The sequence below is a fragment of the Aphelocoma coerulescens genome, chromosome 2, assembly GCF_041296385.1.
Source record: "Aphelocoma coerulescens isolate FSJ_1873_10779 chromosome 2, UR_Acoe_1.0, whole genome shotgun sequence".
Taxonomy (NCBI): domain Eukaryota; kingdom Metazoa; phylum Chordata; class Aves; order Passeriformes; family Corvidae; genus Aphelocoma; species Aphelocoma coerulescens.
In genome coordinates this window covers 90,347,621-90,369,429 of record NC_091015.1, presented here as the reverse complement: position 1 = coordinate 90,369,429, position 21,809 = coordinate 90,347,621, and the positions used below count along the sequence as shown (strand labels likewise).

General features: G+C 39.1%; 1 protein-coding gene across 1 annotated transcript in view; it reads left to right on the top strand.

The window, feature by feature from the left end:
- The window catches only part of TRIO (trio Rho guanine nucleotide exchange factor), a 248,805-nt gene that overhangs the window by 139,400 nt on the left and 87,596 nt on the right, over positions 1-21,809 (top strand). The window contains 13 exon segments of the mRNA XM_069004019.1: positions 975-1,094; positions 2,481-2,672; positions 3,149-3,298; positions 4,681-4,795; positions 9,501-9,616; positions 12,890-13,012; positions 15,817-16,011; positions 16,123-16,238; positions 16,777-16,843; positions 17,618-17,727; positions 18,807-18,876; positions 19,334-19,423; positions 21,286-21,378. Of these exon segments, the coding sequence (XP_068860120.1) occupies positions 975-1,094; positions 2,481-2,672; positions 3,149-3,298; positions 4,681-4,795; positions 9,501-9,616; positions 12,890-13,012; positions 15,817-16,011; positions 16,123-16,238; positions 16,777-16,843; positions 17,618-17,727; positions 18,807-18,876; positions 19,334-19,423; positions 21,286-21,378 (1,557 nt within the window).

Sequence of the window (21,809 nt, the reverse complement as noted above, 5' to 3'; positions counted from 1 at the left end):
GAAGAGAGCTCATAAAAGAGCAGTGTTCTAGAAAAATAAGGCAACTAACTTCACATGGGAGAGATTGAAGAGACTATGGTCAATGAGATAAGAGGAGTCTAAAGGAGAGAAGCAGATAATGTTCCTGATGGAGAGAGGAGGGAGAAAAACAAAGCTGATGCAAAGAGGGAGGAAATGTTGGGGGTTTTGTTTGGTTGGTTTGGTTTTTTGTTGGTTTTTTTTTTTGTTTTGTTTTGTTTTGGTTTTGTTTTTGTTTTTTTTGGTCCCTGATTGTGGGCAGGAGAAATGAAATCAGCTAAAATTGAAGCAAGTTGAAAGACTTACTATGATAAAAAAGTCTAGTGGAAGTGTGAGATTGGAGTCTTGAGTAATGAACAAGGTGGAGGTCTTTTGGGAGGGGTCTAAAAAGTTGTATGTTCCTGCTGTTGATAAGGACTGTATAAGGTGGCCTCCTGAGGCTTCTGCCTAGCCAGGGATTCTTCCAGTTTCAGTGGACATGTCAAAGAAGGCACATTGTGAAAAATGAAAATCTTTAAGCAGTTAGAAGGACACTCAGTGGTCACATTTTTCTCAACATTACTATTCAAACTTATGTGCATACTTTTTACTAAGCTATATATCCTCAATTTACATTACTGACACTGGCTTTTAGGCAACTATTGCTTGTAACTTGTTCCAGCTTTTCAGGTGACAGAAACAGTATTCAGAAGCACAACCTTTTTCAGAGTGTGAACTGAGACCACAAGCATGTAGTAGTTGACTGCAAGCTGCGAGTTGTTAGCTCAGTGAAATTGTAGTCAATGTCATTCACTGTGCTTACTCAATGTAAAATTCACTGTAGTGTGTAATTAAAAAATTATTTAGTTATTGATTCCAGTGCTAATGTGACCCTAAATGCTTTTTCCCCTACAGTGGTGCTTTTTTGCTGGTTAGCAGTGGAATTGTATATTTCATGGTCTTCTCTTTTGTTACAGGTTTTGGGCTGGATCCGAAATGGAGAGTCAATGTTAAATGCTGGGCTTATCACTGCTAGCTCTTTGCAGGAGGCCGAACAGTTGCAGAGGGAGCATGAGCAGTTTCAACATGCAATAGAGGTAAAAGCACCATTTTAGTGACCATAGTCTTGTATTTACAGTTCTCTGTAAATAGCACTCTTGGATTCATGCCACAATATTTTTAGTTTAGGAAAAGCTGTTGAATTTGTGGCAAAGAGATGAAAATGCTTACTGAGAAGGTGGGGTTTTTTTGTTCTTACTCATTTTGAAGCTGCAGTTTCCGGGTGAACATCTTCTCAGTGCCTTTTTGCATCTTTGTAAAGTGATAGCTGTTTGCAGCAATTTTGTTGAAAATAGTGTTTTCATTTGTTATTCCTTTACTAGAATATAACCTGTAATGTTCAATGTAAAAAAGTTAAGGATAAATGGAACAGGAAGCATCAGTTTTGTGTATTCTGAGGTTATCCTTTAATGTTTCCATTTTTGTTTTCAGAGTAGGTTTCACTGAAACTTGTGTGTGGTGGTATGTCAGTCCCCTGCCATGGCTTAAAACTAAACTTATTGGATTGGTCATATTGCTGCAAAAAAATAGGCAGTGTTCTTAAGATTGATTGAAGTGCAGTATTATTCATTTACATGCACTATTGAGTAACTTAGTACTAATATTAGCAATATTATGATTGTTTGGGTAGACTATTTTCAGGAGTACTCTGCCTTGCAGTAACTCTTTAATGTTTGTTTCCTGTTTGGTAGAGTTTTATGCTTCCCCTCTCTTGACTTTTTAAAAAAAATTTAATTACAGTTTGCACTATATGCACCCCATTTTGAGAGCTTTGGTAACTCTCAAGTACAAAAATCATGAGACCTCTAGGTGTTAGTCAAGTTAAGAATAAATGACTAGGAAGCTTAGAATTCTGTGTTTCCTGGGTCATTCTTTACTGAGATACAATAACACTTAGTAGTATTTAACCCTTTAATATTTTTATATTACTTGATTTTAGGCAAGTATTTCTCTGCACAGAGAAATACAGTTAAAAAAATTTGTCAATAGAGAGTTGGTTTTTTTTATCAGTCTGCATGCCTGCTCACTACTGCTGTGCAAAAGACTGAAACTAATGCTGTAAAGATTGGCAAAATAAGATGCCAATTCATCTTCTTTTTCCTCACTGTGAAGGGAAAGAAAATCAAAGTGAAATTCGTAATTACAACAACATGCACTGCAGCATAGATAACGCTAAATGCTAGACAGTTATTATTTTTTAAGAATGGCTTTAGTGTTGATTTGGTGATAAATCTCTACAGGGTTTATTTCCTTTGTATTTGCATAGAGGAGTCACATAGTATCAGACAGTCATTTTTAGTTGATGGGTGTTTGTGCATGTGTATAGAAGTGTCATTGACACAGTGGGAATGTGACGCTCTGAGGTCTTCAAGGAAATGATCTCAAGTGCTCCACTGAACTCCTGACTTTTCACCTCTTGTCAGAAAACACATCAAAGTGCCCTGCAGGTTCAGCAGAAGGCAGAGGCAATGCTGCAGGCTAATCACTATGATATGGATATGATCCGGGAGTGTGCAGAGAAGGTCGCTTCCCACTGGCAACAGCTGATGCTGAAGATGGAGGACCGTCTCAAGCTTGTGAATGCCTCTGTTGCCTTCTATAAAACTTCTGAACAGGTACAGAGATGCTACGTGATCTGTGGTCTGCCTTGGTTAATTCCTCAGCATGGCATAAAATAGCATTACTTGAAAAAATGGTTGATGAGGTTTGGTTATATTTACTCATTTGATGGCTAGTTCTGGTTTTTGTGTGGGAGTCAGAGAAAAATCAGATTAATCTGCTTGTCCACAGAAAAGTTTGGGGGAAAGTTGGCAAGGTTGCTTCCTCTGCAGTCATAACTTAAGCCCATCCAGACCTATGCAGTCACAGAGGCAGAGAAAGATGAACAACTTTAGGGGCAGCCTCTGAGCAATTCCACATAAGCAGGCCAGTGCTTGCAAACCTACAGCCAAAGTTTGTTGCCTTCTCTTAAGTCCCAGTTAAAACACGTCAGAAGCTAGAGGATAAATGTAAGGGGTAGATGGGTTTTCTTTTCTTGAGGCTTGAATTTTGATTTTTTGCCTTACTGAATTGGTCTCCTTTTTCCTGAAAGGTGTGCAGTGTGCTGGAGAGCCTGGAGCAAGAATATAAGCGAGAAGAAGATTGGTGTGGGGGAGCAGACAAACTGGGTCCCAATTCTGAGACAGATCATGTTACTCCCATGATAAGCAAACACCTGGAGCAGAAGGAAGCATTTCTAAAGGTAAGGTTGGGGATTTTTTGTGGTCTCCTGTGTCTTGGGAAGCATGCAGGCAAACTGCTCTTACAGTGCTGACGTGGCTGTGGAAAGCAACAGTGCCCGTTCCAAACTACAGGTATGTCCCCAACTGCAAAGATGTGGGAAGTGGCGTGTTAACTGCTTGTGACAGTGATTGAGAGAATACTGCCAAGTGCATAAAATTGTAGCCAGTTTTATAAATACATTTCCTGTTGAACTTCAGTAGATATCAGATCTCCCAGTGTGACTGAAGAGGAACTGGAAGTCACTGCCACTCTAAAGAATGCTTAAAGTCTGCTGCTTTGGAAGAGAAGTGACACAGTGCCATTGCTGCCTGTGCATCAGAGCAGCTCTCAGATGTACTGGGACTACAGTGGAGTATGGAAGGAGGAAATTGCTAGACAAGCATCTGGGAGTAGTTGGGTTTTGTGTAATAATCTTTAGATAAATGAAAGATTTTTGTTCCAGCTAATGTCCCAGTGAAGAAGGTTATTGATCATACTGAATTAAATTGGCAGCATGTGCTTGCAGAGCAGTGTAACTACCTCTGTTATCAAAGGCATTTTCCAGCATCATCATGAAAGACTATTGAGAGAATAAAACTTTTTTGTTAAAAACATTTCTGTTCTCATTATGCAGATTACAAAACGCAAAAACTAAAATGTTATGAGAAATGACTTAGTGTCTTTGTTACTGTATCAAACCATTCTACCTTTATCTAACCTTTTAAAGTAGCATTCCATAATTTGCATGTTAAAAATGAGGCAGCCAGCCCATACATACTATTTGATGTATGTTAAGACAGGTGAGCTGAGTGTTTGTAATATAGTGGCAAGGACTGAAAGCTCTCAAGGCCTTGTCTTAGTATTTTAAGGGCGGGTTTTGTTTTAGCTCTTCTGGTTTCACTTCAGCAGAGCATTCACTTTTTGTTTAAAGTACTAATGGAAGTTTTGGAATATCCAGGTGGGTACATAAGCATATGCACTGTGATTAGGCAGTAAGCAACTTCAGGTGGCACATGGCACCTACACTAAACAAACTTCTCTATGGGCTCTGAGTCATGCTGAAAGCCCTAGAGCAGGTAATTGCTTTTCAGGCTCTTCAGAAAAGAGGAGAATAGCATTTTATTTGGGGTTGTTTATCCGTGGGGTATTTTTTCCCTGCCAGGTAAGGTGTAACTGCTATTTGGCAGAAGAACTATTTTAAGAGTTGGGTTGGCTTGCTTACTTGTAGAAAGATTTAACATGCAATGCTTTCCAAAATTGAAGAGGGTGAGAAATGTACAAAAAGGGGGTGACAAGATCTTTAATCTCTTCTGCATGTGTATTTGTGCATCTTCAAATAAAGTTGTACCTCTGACTCTCTAGGCCTGCACATTGGCTCGGAGGAATGCTGATGTCTTCCTGAAATACCTGCACAGGAATAGTGTCAACATGCCAGGGATGGTGACACACATCAAAGCACCTGAACAACAAGTGAAAAGTAAGGGGCTTCTTGTTCTCTTTCTTCTCACAAGAGTGTGATCATCATGTGCTGTGATATGTGGGGTGATGGGGTAGTGAAGCCTGCCCAAGTGGAAGGAGTTCTGTCAGGCTTAACAGGAGACAAATTGCTCAGACACTTTGAAGGAGCTGACAGTCTTCAAAGTGTCTGATACTCAAATGAGGGTGCTTGGAATTCTTTTATCTGCTACTTACACCTAATCTTCTTTCTGTTTGAGACTCAAATGTGCTGCTTTTATTGAGACAATGAGGTAGTAAACTTCCACATGATAATGTTTGGTCTGAAGCCAAGTGGGAGCTGATCACTGTAAGCTTATTCAGTGTGTTGGTGCCATACATTCTGCAAGTTCCCTGGGAGTGCCAGAGTGATAGGAGATTATTGCTTGTACCATGCCCTTAGGCCCTTCAGATAGTTTGAATCAGTGTTGAGGAACTTAATGAAGTATAGGGTAACTTAAGTCATGTCTAAACTAGATTTGTAGACATGTGGCAGCTGAGGTGAAGCTGGAAAGATCTACTACATAAGGCTTGGCTTTTGCTAAGATTAATAATACGTAGTGCAGCTCTAAGGTGTAATAAGCACTCTAGGGAATGGAGAGAGACTTGTATGGCTCTGAGGGACAAAAGTGCAAAAATCAATTGGGTACGCATAGCTGATGGGTGTGGTAGCAGAACAGAGATCAGAGAGATTCAGAAGTAAATATGCATTTTACTAATTTAATTGCCAGTCATATTCTGTTCTGTGCATTTTGAAGCTGTGACTGAACACTCTGGCCATGCTAGTCTCAAAATCAGAGAAGTCTAATTTCTAATTAAATGCTGTTTGCACCTATCCAAAGGGGAGTTATGCATGTGATGTAGCCAGACTCAAGAGGAACATGTCAATAAGTTTAGAGGAAAAGTTGCAGCAAGGAAAATTCTGGATGGGAGAAAGAGTTACAGCAAGATAGAGCAGGTAACCCAGAGAGGTAGTAGGATCTGTACCCCTAAGAATTTGTAAAACTTAGTTGAACAAGCCCCTGAAAAACTTAGAAGTTAGTCCTGCTTTGAAGAGGAGATTGAAACAGATGGCCTCCAGAGGTCACTTCCGCTCTAATTTACTTGATAACTCTATTAGAAAAGGACATGTTCACTGCTTCACTTTACAATGGGAAAACAGTTTGTGCTAAATTTACCCAGTAAATTTACTGACAGTACTCAAGTCAAAGTCTGACTGTACTCGAAGAGCCTCCTGTAGTGAACTTTTTATGTTGGAAAGAGACTAGAATATTGGCCATACTCTTAAGGAAATAATTGGATTGTGGCAGTTGAAACTTTGAGAATTTAGAGCTACGACAAAGGGTTGTTTTTCCTCTGTCCCCAAGACATCAAGATTTATAGAACTGTAAAAAACAAAATCTCAACACCAGCAGTATCAATGCCAGCAGTATCAATAGCTGAAGCTGACATTTGCCCTTTAGCTCTTCTCTCAGTAAAAGACAAAGAAAAAAGAGCAGAAGCAAGCAGGAAGTTGTAGCTACTACACTTACTGAGTACTTTTTAAAATTCAGTTTTGAAATTGTATAGGAACAGTCTTTCTGACTGTTATGTGCTCATATGTGCTCATATGAGGAAAGAATAAAAAGATCTCTACTAATGTCCTTAAGAATAGTAAATACATGTTAGAACCATAGTGTTATGCATGTTCTGTGTACATTTAAAATTCTGGATGAGTGATACATGTTTAAAAAGCAACAAAAAACCAGCAAAAATCCCCAAGTAGAAAAAAATTAGCTATTGCTCTAATACTTTTCCCCCCATAAGCCATGCAATATATGCTTCTGAGAATGAAACATAAGCTAGAACTAGTGGGGACTCCTTGCTGTTAGGTCTCAATGGTATGGTGGTAGCTGACCAAATGATGTAAAAGTTCCCTCTGTTCTTCCTGTTCAAATCTGCGTGTCAAAAAAAAAAATCTCCTTTCACCTCTTTTGTAAATAGAGAAAAAAATTATTTATTTATTTTGGTGAAAGAGAGGTTACATATGTTCTAATAGAGCATTACACACTCATACTCAGATGTATGCTTGAAAGTGGCAGACAGCAATCAGTATATAGTTTATAAATTAACACCTTAAAAACTTGAGTAGTCCTTGAGTTTCTGCAGAACTGCTGGACATTTTTCAAAAACCTCATTCCGTGGCATACTTGATCCTTACTCCCAGATGCAGATTAAGTTATCTAGAAAAGTGATGTCTTAATCTAGGCAGAGTTTAGTTAAGCACATGCTTCATGGGGAACAGGAATTACAGTGGTACTGAACTCTGAGAGGTGTCCTTAAATCCCTGCATACCAGCATATGATAATTTCTTTGATATGCAGTTGAGTACCCACATACTGTCTCATTTAGGAAGGAGTTGTGGCCTGAAACTGTGATATGACAGGTGGATTGAGTTGGTGACAATTCCTGTAAGCTCAGAAATGAGTGCATCTTCATCTTTGTTTCGGGTGCTAAGTCTGTGTGCATCTCTGCTACCAGTCTCTGCAGTACAGGCTGCGACTGAGCACAGTTCAGGAACTTGTCTAATGGTGCTTATATTTTTAGATAGGCTGATTGAAGGGACCAGGACACACAGAGACAGCTAAGAGCTCTTTGAGCCTGGAGAATAAGCTGAAAGTTTAGGGAACAATCCTAACAAATGTTGGAATCAAAGTAAATGGCAACAACAGGGACTGTAGTTCAGGCGGCTTGAGATATAGAGATGCTTTTCCAAACCTAATATTAAATATTGATGTTCTATAACTCCCTTAGAGTAGTTTATAGAATATTTTTTCTCCTCTTTGTCAGTCCAAGAAATTAATGGCACTAACACTAACAGTGCCTAGCCAAATATCTCTCACTGCCTTGCCATCTGTATCATGTCCTGACAGAACAAATGCTGTTCCAATTAGCTAAATTCACCTCGCTTGCTCTTTGTCAGAACTACTTTGCTTGCGTCACTAGCAAGATGTCTCTTTGTATATGGTGTGTCCAGTTGGGTGTGTTGCATTGTATAATGGTAATTGTGTCCCACCCACTCCACCTCCCTACCTCCCGAAATCTGGCATGTATTCTGAGCAAGTGTTCTGGAGGTGACATAAGGCAGAAATAAAACTGAGAAAGCAGGGGAGGCTCATAGCAGATCAGCTCATAGCTTGGCTAAGGGACAGATCAGCTGAGGCATATTTGAGGGGAGCCTGACCAGCAGAAAATAAAACCTTGGCCACAGTGACCACATTCCAACAAAAAGCAAGTTCTGGGTGATCTCAGCAGCCTGTGGCAAGTGGGAATATGGTGCTTCTAAGCAGGAGGATGTTGGCAGTGATGCAGACAGGTTTCATAATCCTCAGGGAGGCTGTCACAAGTGGCTGTGTTTGGTCCCAGATCTCTGATGAGGTAGACAAAGATGCATTTCCCCTCAGGCTTCCTGTTATTTGAGCTTCTCTGTCAAACTGTTTCTTGGAGCTGTTAGCTTTTGGGATGTAAAGCATGGTAGACCTGCACAGTGGGAGAGCAGAATGCAGAGACCTTAAGACACCTAGACCTGAAAGCCTCCAGTTGTAATTATGGGTTATGGAAATATCCAGCCCTGGGTATAAGTAGAAAAGCAAGTGAAGTGTTGATGTAAAGAATGAGCCTTTTTTGTGGTGTCTTCTGCTTCTGCTGGACCTCCGTTTTGGCTCTATGCAATTCCCACAGAATCACCTGGTGGAGATACTGGGTGTCCCCATTCCCCTCTGCTCAGCTTGCCCTCTGGGTTTGCAGTAGCTACAAAGTCAAGTAGGGCTGCTGCTCTGGAAGCAGCAGTGGGTAAAGTAAGCTTCACAGGAAACTAGAATTTCTTTGTTTGATGGAAAAACCATAAGTATTAAAGAAGCAGAGTTCTGATAAGGTCTTCTGCATAGTGTAGGCACAAGTTCTTTGTTAGGAAGAATTTAAAATATTGGACATGTGGGATTTGGATGTGAATTTTCTGATACTTAGGAATAATGAACTGTGGAGTTATTTATTTGATTACCTGGAATTTCTCTCAAGGTTCAGTGAACATTCACATGTAACAAATCAGCTTACTCGATTATACACTGTTGGGTTTGATTTTTTTTTTTTAATAGAGAATTACATACTTAGTAATTGCCTATTTTTATTACTTGGGTTTCTGTACCTATAATGTCTGCTTATGCTGCATTTGATCTTGTGGTGACCTGAGGCTGTACATTTGTTCATGTGTATTAAATGGTTAAAATACTTTATAGGAGACTGATACATTAAAACCACTTTTTTTTAACTTCAATTAATGTGAGAGTTTAAGCATGTTGTGATTACTTGCGCATGCTTGTTCTTTCTGAGGAAACCCCATTAAGAGCCATCTTTATCAGCCTACATTTTCAATCCTGCTATAAGAAGTGGCAGTCCCCTTGTGAAAAATATTTGAGAGAAAAAAAGGTGTCAGTAAGTTTTAATTGCACCTCTAGTTTCTTTAACCAGCATTTCTGTAAGTAATGAGAAAGGAATGCTCTGTGTTTGATGACTATCAGGAAAAAGCCAAGCAAAGACTAACAGAAAGAGTAAGTGTATAGTAAATTCTATGAAGTAAAGTACTCCATTCCCCTGATTTTCATGTGATATTTTTATTTTGGTTGTCATAAGCTCTGTTTTCATTTCTTCAGATATCTTGAATGAACTGTTCCAGAGGGAGAACCGTGTACTGCATTATTGGACCATGCGTAAAAGACGTCTTGATCAATGCCAACAGTATGTGGTGTTTGAAAGAAGTGCCAAACAGGTGAGGGTTTCATATAAAAGTCCTCTTTGGTGTGATCAAGGGTGACATAGGCTGTCTTCTCACAGTAACAGATTTGTCATTGCCTTCAATATTTCAAACGGCTGAAAGATCAGAAGGATAAAAGTAGAAAGTTGAATTATTTGCCTTCCCTTTAATACAGAACAGCTAAATTTGGTGAGGCAGTGAGTCTGTAACTGTTGTAACTTAAAGGTGATGTTTTGCTTCTGCCAGCTTCATCTGGTACTAGCAAATCTAATTTCTGCAAGCTTGTGTTTGACAAATTGTTATGCTTGTTAACTTTTACACGCACACCTAATTTGTCTGGGGAAATTACAGGCAGCAGCATTTTTCTCAGATGTTGGAGGAAAAATATCTAATTAAGTTGATTGGCAGTTCTAGAAATCTGACAAGTTGGATAACTCATTAAACAATAATAACTGAATTACTTTGGTTTTTCAATTCTTTGTATGTTTGGTTTCATGGTTTCCTGCGTGATAGATCCACCTCTTGGTATTTTGTTGAGTTTATCAGTCTGGAAAGAACTATTAAGTAACTACCACACACACACACAAAAAATCTCCTTCACTAATCAAAACAAATGCCTTAAAAATAAGTAGGGGGTTCAAGGCAGAAGTGGTAAATAGATTGATCTGTGATAGCTTTTTACTCCTTTTTTTATAACTGGTTATAAGACAAAGAAAGGAAGCTGTCTGTGTTCTGCAGAAAAGGACACAACACCCATAGTGTAAAATATAGTCAGATCTACTTTAAAGGACTCAAACCCCAAATTTTTTATTTCTTTCTGGCAGCTAATTTAGACAAAAGTTTAAATGCTATTGGTCTGGTTTGCTTTCTTAAAAGAATTCTCAAGTCTGCCTTTCTTGCTTTCACAAAGAAATTAGTGCTAGATGAACCTTGGAGTGAATTTGAAGACTGATACCTCTTTAAAACAACACCACCATCCCTTCCCTGTCCCACCTCACCTCCCCCTCCCCACCCCACTTTTGAATAACCTTAATGTAAACCTCTGACAACCACATGATCTACTTCTTTTTGTATGGAGATTATTAACTAACAGTCAAACCCTGGAGATAAAGATCTGTCAGCATTTTCATTGTAAATCCCATTTTTCAGCAGTCACCAGTTCAGGAATTGAAAAGCAAAGCAAACCAAACCATATATGGGACTCCACACTGATTAGCCAAAAAAATGGAAATGTTGCTCTCTTCATTTAGATGTCTTTTTGGAATTTGGAAGAACCTGTTCTCTGTGCTTTCAGAACTTGATGCCCTTGTGATGGAGAAGATACTGTAGTAGTTTGCAAGGACAATGGTAGATTCTCAAGTCCTTTCAGAGTTAAGGGATTACCTGATCCCTAAACTGATTTCTCCAGTTCTTGCAGTGATACCTCACATGAAATGAAAGCTGATCTAAACTGTAGGAATTAACATCAAGTTCAACTTTCTGTTATATTGTGCCTGTAGAGAGCTGCCAGCAAGGTATGAAAGGGAAAACATTTCATTCTCATGCCAGGGGGATTGGAACTACATGATCTTTAAGGTCTCTTCCAACCCAAACCATTCTATGGTTCGGGAAGGGGAAGTTTTTTGTTTATCATTCATTCCAGCATTGTGTAATACACTAAAAAAAGGCAGAGGTTAAAATGTTAAAAGCAAGAAATATTAAATGTTAGTAATATCAGCAGTAGCTATGCTGCCTGTCTACATCAGTCTTCACTTGCAAAGATGGACATTAGAATGACAAGGGGTGTCATAGAGGTGGCTGGTTGAAATGTTGCTTTTTTGACAGAAGTCCAGGAGTTGTTGGTTTGTTTCCATCAGCGACTTCTTAAAAGTATAGGCCCATCTCAACAGGCTTGCACCTGCACTTGTGTGTGTCTAAGAAAATGGCATCCTGGCATTCACATTCAGTGTTCAATTTTGAAGGCTTTCTACTCATTTCAGGTTGTGCACCAAGAAGGAAAAGAGTTTGAAATGGAAGTAAGGGAATCAACCTTGTTTTGTCACAGCTTTGATGAATCATTGGTGGAATTATAATACAGACAGTGCCTTTTCTGATTCAGTGTAAGGTCATGTGTTTGAAACATAGATATCTACTGTCCACCAAGATAAACCTGTGCCTGTTCTTGGTAATGTGGATAGATAACTCTCATAATTTCAGTTTATCCTTTTAAGGGAAGAGTGAAGACCCAATAGCAGTCTACTACTTTTTCTCCTGGGATATTAAATTTTTGTCTAGTGCTCTGTGTATTTACTGAAGATACAGAAGATACACATGCATTTAGTAATAAGGTGGTTCTAAGCAAGCTGTATAAAACTCTTTGAACATCTGCTATTGGCTTTGTCAGAAACGAGAAATTTCTAAGCTGCCGTCCCGCTGCATGCTGCTGTAGGAAGCCTGTATTTAGAGCTGCAGAACAGCTGCCAGTTAGATTTTTACTGTTATGCAGCAGTTGGAGACGACTCTTGCTTTTTCCGGGAGCCAGAGATTCCTCATGACCACTGAGTTACGCTTAAAGGGGCAACAGGTAATGTGGGTAAAGCATAGATAATTACATGGATCACCTTTTTTCATAACAGAGAGCAAATAAAGTGTCAGGATGTGGAAGGCAAACAATTTTAGTGGGCAGTTCTTGGTTCTTGGGTTTTTTTCTACTTATACATACGTGAATTGGTTTAACTGAGACATGTCACCATTCCTTCTCTGCTGCAGGTTTCATTTCTAGGAGCACAGACCATACTTTGTGAGGCTGGAGTACATGTCAGCAGAAGAGTGGAGTGATAGTTAAATCCTGCATGCTTGGAAAGTTTAGCCTACACACTTCACAGTCTTATGGACACTTTTACAAGTTGGAAAATGTGTATTTCTGAATTTAGCTGTCCCATGTGGCACCAAAAAAGTGATTTTTTTCTTTTTCATCAACTGAGGAGTATGCTACCAAACTTGTAAACACAGTTAGTTATAACCTTTCAATGGTGAACTGCTGTAGTCCTGCAGTAGTGGACTTCCCTGAAGTGTTCAGATTCATATGTCATTTTTAATTCTTTAAGCATTGCTTCATAGACTAAGTGAATTATTTAGGAGTTATGAACTATTTGATATTGTAGAGGTATTAGATGATTGCCACAAGTGACATAGACTAAAATTCACCTATGGTCAAGCTGTGTGTGTCAAATACTGATTACAGATGGTTTATGTTGGCAAAAATATATTGCCTTTTCTCTTACTTTCCTTCATTATTGCTTTATTTAGGCTCTGGAGTGGATTCATGACAATGGAGAGTTTTATTTATCCACACATACTTCCACTGGTTCCAGTATCCAGCACACTCAAGAGTTGTTAAAAGAACATGAAGAATTTCAGATCACAGCAAAGGTAAAATAAATAAAAAAATTATCACAAAATTACAGAATACCTAGAGATGGAAGGAACCTCTGGAGATCAGTTAGTCCAATGCCCCTGCCAAGACAGGGTCCCCAAGAGCAGGTTACACAAGGCTGTGTCCAGGTGGGTTTTGAATGTCTCCGCAGAGGGAGACTCCACAACCTCCCAGGGCAGCCTGTTCAGGGCTCTGCCACCCTCGGTGCAAAGAAGTTCTTCCTCATGTTGAGATGGAACTTCTTGTGTTTAGTTCATGGCCATTAGTCCTTGTCCTGTCACTGGGCTTCACTGAAGAGTCTGGCACCATCCTCCTAACAGCCGCCTTTGAGATATTTTATATTTTGGTGAGATCCCCTTTCAGTCTTCTCTTCTCCGGACTAAACTGGCCCAGCTCCCTCAGACTCTCCTCATCAGACTGGTGCTCCAGACCCCAAGTCGTCTTTGTGTTCCTTTGCTGGACCCTCTCCATTAGCTCCTTGTCTGTCCTGAACTGTGGAGACCAGAACTGAACACAGTACTCCAGATGTGGCCTCATTAGGGCCAAGTAGAGGGTCAGGGATCACCTCCCTTGACCTGCTGGCCACTGTTCCTGGTGCACCCCAGGATACCTTCCTGGCTGCAGGGGCACTGCTGGCTCATGCTCATCCGCCAAGACCCCCAGGACCTTCTCCACAGAGCTATTACCTAGTAGATCAGCCCCCAACCTGTGCTGGTACTTGAGGTTATCCCCCCCCCCCCCCCCCCCCCCCCCCAAGTTGCAGGACCCTGCACTTGCCCTTGTGGAACTTCATTAGAATGATTTCTCTGCCCAACTCCCCAGCCTATCACAGTCCCACTGAGTGGCAGCACAGCCAATCCCCCCCAGTTTCGTATCATCAACAGACTTGCTGAGGGTGCATTCTATTCCTTTGTATGTTGTCAATAAACAAGTTGAATACAAGTTGAATTACATAAGATTTGAAACAAAATAAAATAACTGAATTTCCCCTGCCCATCAAAAAATGAAAAATCTTGATGTGTCCATCAAGATCTGCTTACTTGTAATGGCTTTCTCTCTGTATTTCTGCTGAGAATAGAATAAACCAGAAGATAACCAGCAGATAATCATTGTTACTGGAGCTTCATGAGCCCTATTTGCTTCTGCTTTCTCGTGACAAAATCGTAGTGAGGTAGCTTAAAAATGTTTTCAATATGCACGAACCTTGCAGGGCTTTTGATTTCCACTTTCATATCTTTATGATTATGGGTTGCTGAATGTTCATTTAGGATATAAAATACAAGCTGTATTATTATTCAGCTTATTATTAATTGGAAGATAGTAAAAAAAATAAAGCTTTATTTGTTAGGAAACTCATTAAATTAAAGTATTCTGTGATTCTGCTGTAAACCTTTTTGAGTCAGGCAGCACAATGTAATTCTGCATCTCTGGAGGCCTTTACAGAGATGCAGATGTCACTCGTGAGGCTTACCAGTTTTCACTTGTGAAAGAGGCAACCAGAGCATGACTGAAGTACCTGAGTTTGTAGCCATGTCTGTCTCTCTGTTTTGTTTTGCCACCTGTTCAAGCTGTCATCTGTTTCTCCCTCTGGCTCTCCAACCTTCATACAGAAATAATAGAGCCTAGGAAAGTAAGCGAGTGTTCATTTGTCTGAAGGATCACCCCAGAAGAGATTTGGAGATGGAGCTGGTCAGGGGACATGTGGGAAGGGAGAAAAGAGAATCCAGAAAGAACAGAGATCACTTCAAACCTGGATTTTCTTCTGTCTGAGCTTTCCTCCAGACTTTGATTTGCGGATCCCTTCCAGTATGCAGAGCAACCCTGCTCCTCCTTATTTCCTCTCAAGGAAATTATTTCCTCTGTCAGCCTGCAGATGACGTTGGTGCCCCTTTTGAAAGGATGTTGTTTGTATCACTCCCTTGGCATTTTGCTACCTGTTGGGAGGATATGTTAGCCCTTGCTAATTCTATACTGAAAAGAAGTATTTGGATGAGGGACCATTAGGGAAGAAAAAGAATTAATAAAAGAGGACAAACTTGATTTTGACAGTTAATGTAAGAGTCCAGTTTTTATTGACTATTTTGCTTAACTCCCTGCTAGCAAGGACCCTGACAGTACACTTCACTCATGAGAGAGAGAGAGGTGGATGTATAAACTCATCCATTTTGGATGATTTATGACTTACAGGAAAGAAGGTGCTTAGGCAGCTTGTCATTTGGGAAAAGCACTAACAGATTTGGTGGTAACTACTTGTTCTCTTAGTTGCTCTCAAACAACTCTGTGCCAACAAAGCATAATATAGAAAAGATTTAAAGAATGTAGTCTTAATCCATTAAAGAGTAAAGTAAAGAGTAATTACTTCCATCTCAGCATTTCAGTGGTGTCTAAAGGAGGTAGATTCTTGAGACTGTGGGCCAGGTCCAGTACCAGTGCTTCAGTGGTAGTGGACCAAGTACCCTCTTTGGCACCAAAATGCCTTTGCATTGATGCAAGAGTACCCATGCTGAAAGGCTTGCCTAGCAGAATTTAATCTCTGGGTGAGATATGAAGCACATTTTTCAAAGAAAAATAAACAGTCTGCTTTTAGTCGTATAATAATAAAGCCCAAGGAAACCTACATTAATCTTGTGCTGTTTTTATTAGGTAAAAGGTATCTGTATAAAGGAGTTCTGGGAAGAGAGAGGAGGAAGGTAGCTCCTTCAATTCCTTCTCTAATTGCAGTTAGTAGCAGTTGAGCAAAATGACCCCCTGCATGACAGATAGAGCTTGTAACTGTTTGATATTTTCCTGTTTTTCATAGCAAACCAAAGAGAGGGTGAAGTTGTTGATACAGCTGGCTGATGGCTTTTGTGAAAAAGGGCATGCTCATGCAACAGAGATTAAAAAATGTGTCACAGCAGTGGATAAGAGGTACAGAGACTTTTCCCTGCGCATGGAGAAATACAGGACCTCTTTAGAGAAAGCTCTGGGTATTTCCTCCGATTCCAATAAATCGGTAAGAGAGATTTGAGTGTGATGACAGACGAACAAGCTTTCCTTGCATTTGATTTAGCTACCATTTTCTCCTGTCTCCTTCCTTAATCAATTCTTCCTTTCTTTAATAAAGAGCAAAAGCTTGCAGCTGGATATAATCCCAGCCAGTGTCCCTGGGTCAGAGGTGAAACTGCGCGATGCTGCTCATGAGCTTAACGAAGAAAAACGAAAGTCTGCCCGCAGGAAAGAGTAATACATTTATTTATTTTTAATCAATGAGAATGCATAAATCAATCCTGATAATGAAACAACTGTCATGGCTTGTCTGGCAGCTTAGAAATCATATAATTGGTAAAAAGAGAGTGATAGTATCTCCTATTGCCATTTATTCTCGTTTGTTCTCACAGATAATTCTAGCATGACAGAATCTTAAACTTTCAAAACTGTTAGACTGCTTTTAACATGCATTTTTCCTTTTTAGAAATAATGTGAAATAACTGTGTAAGGGGAGGAAGCAAGACAAAAGTTAAATGACTGTAGCAGTGAAAAGTGTTAGAGAAAAAATTCCATCTCCTTCCCCTTTTTTTTTTCCTGGTTAGTAATGGAGGGATGTTACCTCTTAGGTTTCCTTCATCTGTTGTCTCTCTCTTCACATTTCAGTTCTCAGATTTTTCTTGCTGCAGTGGAAAAGCAAAAGCTGATGAGGAGAAAGATGTGTTCTGGTTATTATGCATTCATAGTGATCTAACAGACTGAGATTTGATTGTTCTTTCTGTTGTCACCTAAGGTTCATTATGGCTGAGCTAATTCAGACAGAAAAGGCTTACGTAAGAGACCTCCGGGAATGCATGGATGTGAGTTTTCTTTTTTTCACTAATCTTTGAAGGCAGAATTCAATCCGTTGCTTTCTGTTTCTTTCTGGTTTTAGCAGCTGAGCATGATTGGTTTGGAGTCACAGGGCCAAATTAAGTAATTTTACTTCTGTTAGGAAGAAATTTAGAATTACATCTGAAACAGCCATTTCAGAATTCCCCCTGTATGTTTTGCTTTTGTCGGTACTGAGTTTCAGTATTGGTTCCTTTCCCAATTCAGAATCGTGTGCAGGGTTTTTGTTTTACAGAGAGGAGGGAAAAAGGAGGGGTTTACTTTATTTGCTTTGCTAGCAATAGAGAAGAGCTTGTGCTAATTCTCTTATTATCTGTATCACATGTTCTGCTACTAGCTGACTTTTTGAATAGAAATTCAGTGAGATTCCATGGAAAAGTGCCCAGTAATTGTTATGCTGAAGCAACTAATGTTCAGTGGTAGCTGTTGCTCAAAGCATGAACTTCTACACTGCAGACATGACCTTGATAAGGAATATCCTGAAGCATTAGAGGTTGTCAAGAACACTATGCATTTTAAATGATGAAGTCTCAGGGACTATGTTAAATTGTCAGTTTTAGAACTTTTATTTCACTGTCAAAATCACAAGGTGTATTTGACACAACGGGCACTGTCACAATTGGAGATGATGCTGCTGTGTGATCTTTGCCTAGTTTCTGTCCAGGAATGCATATTTACAGATACCTGGCTGCTTCTGTTGGGAGTTTATCATCGTTTTCACACGTCTTTTTTGTTCTGGGCAGACATATCTATGGGAAATGACAAGTGGAGTCGAGGAGATCCCACCTGGTATTGTAAACAAAGAACACATTATCTTTGGAAACATGCAGGAAATTTATGAGTTCCACAATAAGTGAGTGACTTATCTTCCATTTCCATACTACTACTAAATCCAAATGATGACCTGAGGGATTTCCTAATGAAAATATTGTGTATATCAATAATGAATGCTTTTCCATTAAAAAAATTTAAAGATTTTCCTCTTGCACTGCTAAATTATTTCAGTTGTTGCTTTTTGCAGACAGGTAGGTACACCATTAGAAGCTGTATCTTTCAGTCTCGGTCATCTTTCAGCATTTAAGAAATTATTTGGATACATCAAAATTTTGTCATAGGTTTGTCAGTTGTTCTGAAGAGATGAAAACCAGTGAACTCAATAGGATACAAACATAGCACAAACATTAGGGCTTTGTCATTCTTTCAGAACCCTCATTCCTGATATCCTAGTGCAGCTGTTAATGGGAAAGAGTAGACCTCCCAGCTCTTCCTTGGCTCTTCATAGCTTCTCTGGAGATGCCCTAGCATCATTACATTTACTTGTGCATGGAGCATGAAAGAGACTTGTCGACACCATTTCTTCTGAATAGAATTGTTCCTAGGGAGATCCATGTACAGAAGTCTTGCTCTGAATCTTCCTTCTTTGTTACTTCATTGGTTGTGTACACATTTGTATTGGGTTATGATTCTTTGAAGTAATAAAATACACCTAGCATATTCCAGACCCTGGTTTTACAGCTCTTTGTATGCTCTGTGTTGACTTGGGAACCTGAGTATCCAAAAAGTAAGGTTTGAGGTTTTTTTAATTGAGATGAAGGCTAAACTTTTCTTGAAACTGAAAACAGTAGGAAACCTCCTTGATGAAGAACAACAGCAATTACTAAATTTTTGTATATTCTTATGTATTAATATGTATTAACTGCATGTCTGCTGGTTCAATTTCTGATTTTCACATCAGAATTTCTATTGAATTATATTTTATATTAGTACTTTTATTACACATTTTTATCTATTCCAGTTATTTTTATTTCCCTAACTCATGCTTTTGGTATTACAGAAAGTTTTCTAATGGCCTTTGTTCACAGACAATATACAAGTTGCTGTAATGAACATGTTTGATGTGCCTTGTACTATTTGTTTCTTTTCTACCCACAGTATATTTCTCAAGGAGTTGGAAAAATATGAACAGTTACCAGAAGATGTTGGACATTGCTTCGTTACTTGGGTAATGAAGTCAGACTTATGTTTAGAAGTAGAAAGGGAGATAGGAGGCATGAAGGGATGAATTCTTGCTCCCAGATTCCTTTTTGATTTGTAAAAGTACCTCTTCCTTCAAATTTAACTAAAACTTGTGTATCTTTAACTGAGAAAAAAACAACAATTAGGGCACTCCTGTCACATGCCAGTGCTTAGCTGCTCTTGAAGTGTATGCACGTTGCCTAAACCTGTGTGCAGATTTGGTTTGTCTTAGCTTTGAATAACCTACTTTTATATACATTGCTGTTGTTTGCAGTCTTACTTGCCTGATGTATATTCTTATGCTGCCAGTTTGAGTGGGAATATAATTCTGTACAGCTCAGTTTCTTGATAGGGAAGATAAAATCTCTGATAAACGTGTAAAAACTTTGAGACAGGAATGATGCTCTCTGATAACCTGTGTAAATTTGCATTTTGTTCTGCAGGCAGACAAGTTCCAGATGTATGTTACCTACTGTAAAAATAAGCCAGATTCTACTCAGCTGATATTAGAACATGCAGGAGCATACTTTGATGTAAGTACTTCATGTCCACCTTAAAAGCACGCCTTGGCTGTTTGACTCGTGGATTTGCAGTTCTGCTGAGTGCCTAATTTGTTAAGAAAATGCAAGTTTCCTGTTAGTAATGATGCAATTTATTAAGCTGTCAGCCAAAGAAAATCAGTATCTCACATGGTTAACTTCCATTGCTCAGTTGGTGTTACAGTGCTGTCAAATCAGATGTGAAAAGTCGCTGTCACGTATCAGAGAGGTTCAGAACTGGATGCAGGTTCTGGCAACAACAACTGACATGAATCTTCAGCTCACACAAGCACATCCTGTAAATCTTAGCATTTTGATGTGCTTGGTTTGCATTGTATGTAATAAAGATAGAAATCTTGGTTAGATTTTTGGAGCACTTTTAAACTGGAATTGCATATAGTGGTAATTCAGTTGACTGCTCTTATTTAGAAGGGCTAAACCTCCTTATTCAGTCCCAAGGTTCCTTGGTCTGCACATGTAATATTCTGCATAAAAAAGGGACAAAAATGTAGATGCGTTAGTGGTTTTAGGGAGGAATTTTGGCCATGTTGAATGAGTTTTGGTTGGACATGTATTTACAGATGATTCAATTAAGAGTGCTCTCTTTCCATTTTTTTCCCAGCTGAGCCACTAGCTGTGTAATGACACCATAGTTTTTTTTAGAATTGTTTGTACAAGTAGAGGGAAGTAGAGGAAATCCCTGAAGCTCTTAGGGTTAATCTCAAAAGCCTAATCACTAAGGAAATGGGGTTTCTAAACATTGTAAGGCAAAGCCTTTCTGTGAAGCCTCTGTTAAGTTTTCAGTGTTTGAAGAAGAGCAGGTAAGTTACAGAAAATCAGGCAGATATGACATTCCAAGAAAAATTTAGTAAATACCATTTTAAAAAATAACACAGGTCTCTGATAAAACTATTAGAAATAAATTCTTGCCACCACTTCCTTTGATCCATCTGTTTTACCACTATATACAGAGCTCTCCACCCCCTAATCCACCTAAAGTGTGGAGACCTAATTCAGTGCACAGAGAACTTGAGAGCTTCCACTGATGACACCACTGGTCCATGTGAAAATATTACGTTTATCCCATTTTTGGATTTCTGATACTGTAATCATGGTTGGAGGGCACGTAGCTGTGGGGCTTAACTTGCTGTTTGAAACTGCTTGATTAAAATGCATTCAATGCTATGATAAATGGCAGACTCTATCAGGGAAGTTCAGCCCTAATCAGTACCTGAAATCTTTAATCATCCCATCTAGCTATCACATAATTCTATTTTCCACCTTTAGCTTCGTGGAGGTCACTGTTTTTAATATTTGTAAGTGGCTGTTTACTTGTCAAGTGCGTGGTAACCTCTTTTCTTCAGTCAGAAACTGTTACTCGGTGCTCCCTCTGGTGGGGGATGAGGCCATGTGTGGCTGTTGGCACTGAAGTAGCAGGGGATGCTGAGAAACCTCCACCTCAGCCTTTCCTGGTACTCCTGCCTCTTCCCTGGAGCACTGGAATGTGAGGTTTTTTCCTCTCTTGGAAGTAGCAAAAGAAGTACAAATCTTAATGTTTTTAAAAAAGGTGTTGCCACACATTCTGTGTCCCTAATTGTTGCTCTGTGTATTTAGGTTTGTTGAAACATTTTACAGGTACTCCTGGACGTAATAGTCTTCTGTTTGTATTAAGTGAGCAGGCAGATGCACAGCATAATGATTCACTGTGCCTGGAATATCTGGTCATCCTGTTTTTTGGGGATTTTTCCTGCTAAAATAGAATTTGTAGTTAATGTATATTATTGCATATCCCTCAAAACAGTTTATATCTGAATGTTGGTGCTCACAGTCCTCAGATGTTTGCTTTTTCCATGTAGGAGATACAACAACGACATGGACTGGCCAACTCTATCTCCTCTTACCTTATCAAACCTGTCCAAAGGATAACAAAATACCAGCTTCTTTTAAAGGTCAGTATTAATTCAGAGTTCTTCATCTGATTCTGCTGTTCTTAAGAAGGCAAAGTTCTTGCTGAAATCAGGAGGGTTGTTTTACTCTGCTCTCCAAGACTCCAGCATCCTGGGCAGCCTCAAATACTGCTGCAAAATTTCAACTGAAAATGAAAGAAGACATAAACAAGCAACTTTTTGTCCTGATTTCTGTAAATCAAAAAAAGATACCTGTCTACTAATGTTTACTTGGAAAATATAATTTGCATTTCCAGGGTAAAAAAGTAATTCATGCCCATATGGATGCATTTTTGTAATGGTTTCTACGCCAAATTTTGGCAAGCCGTTAGCTATGTTGATGGTATTAAGTACTGTAAATTAGAAAATAATTTAATATATTTATTTATATATAAAACTATAATATAAAATATCTATGAGACATATAAATACAC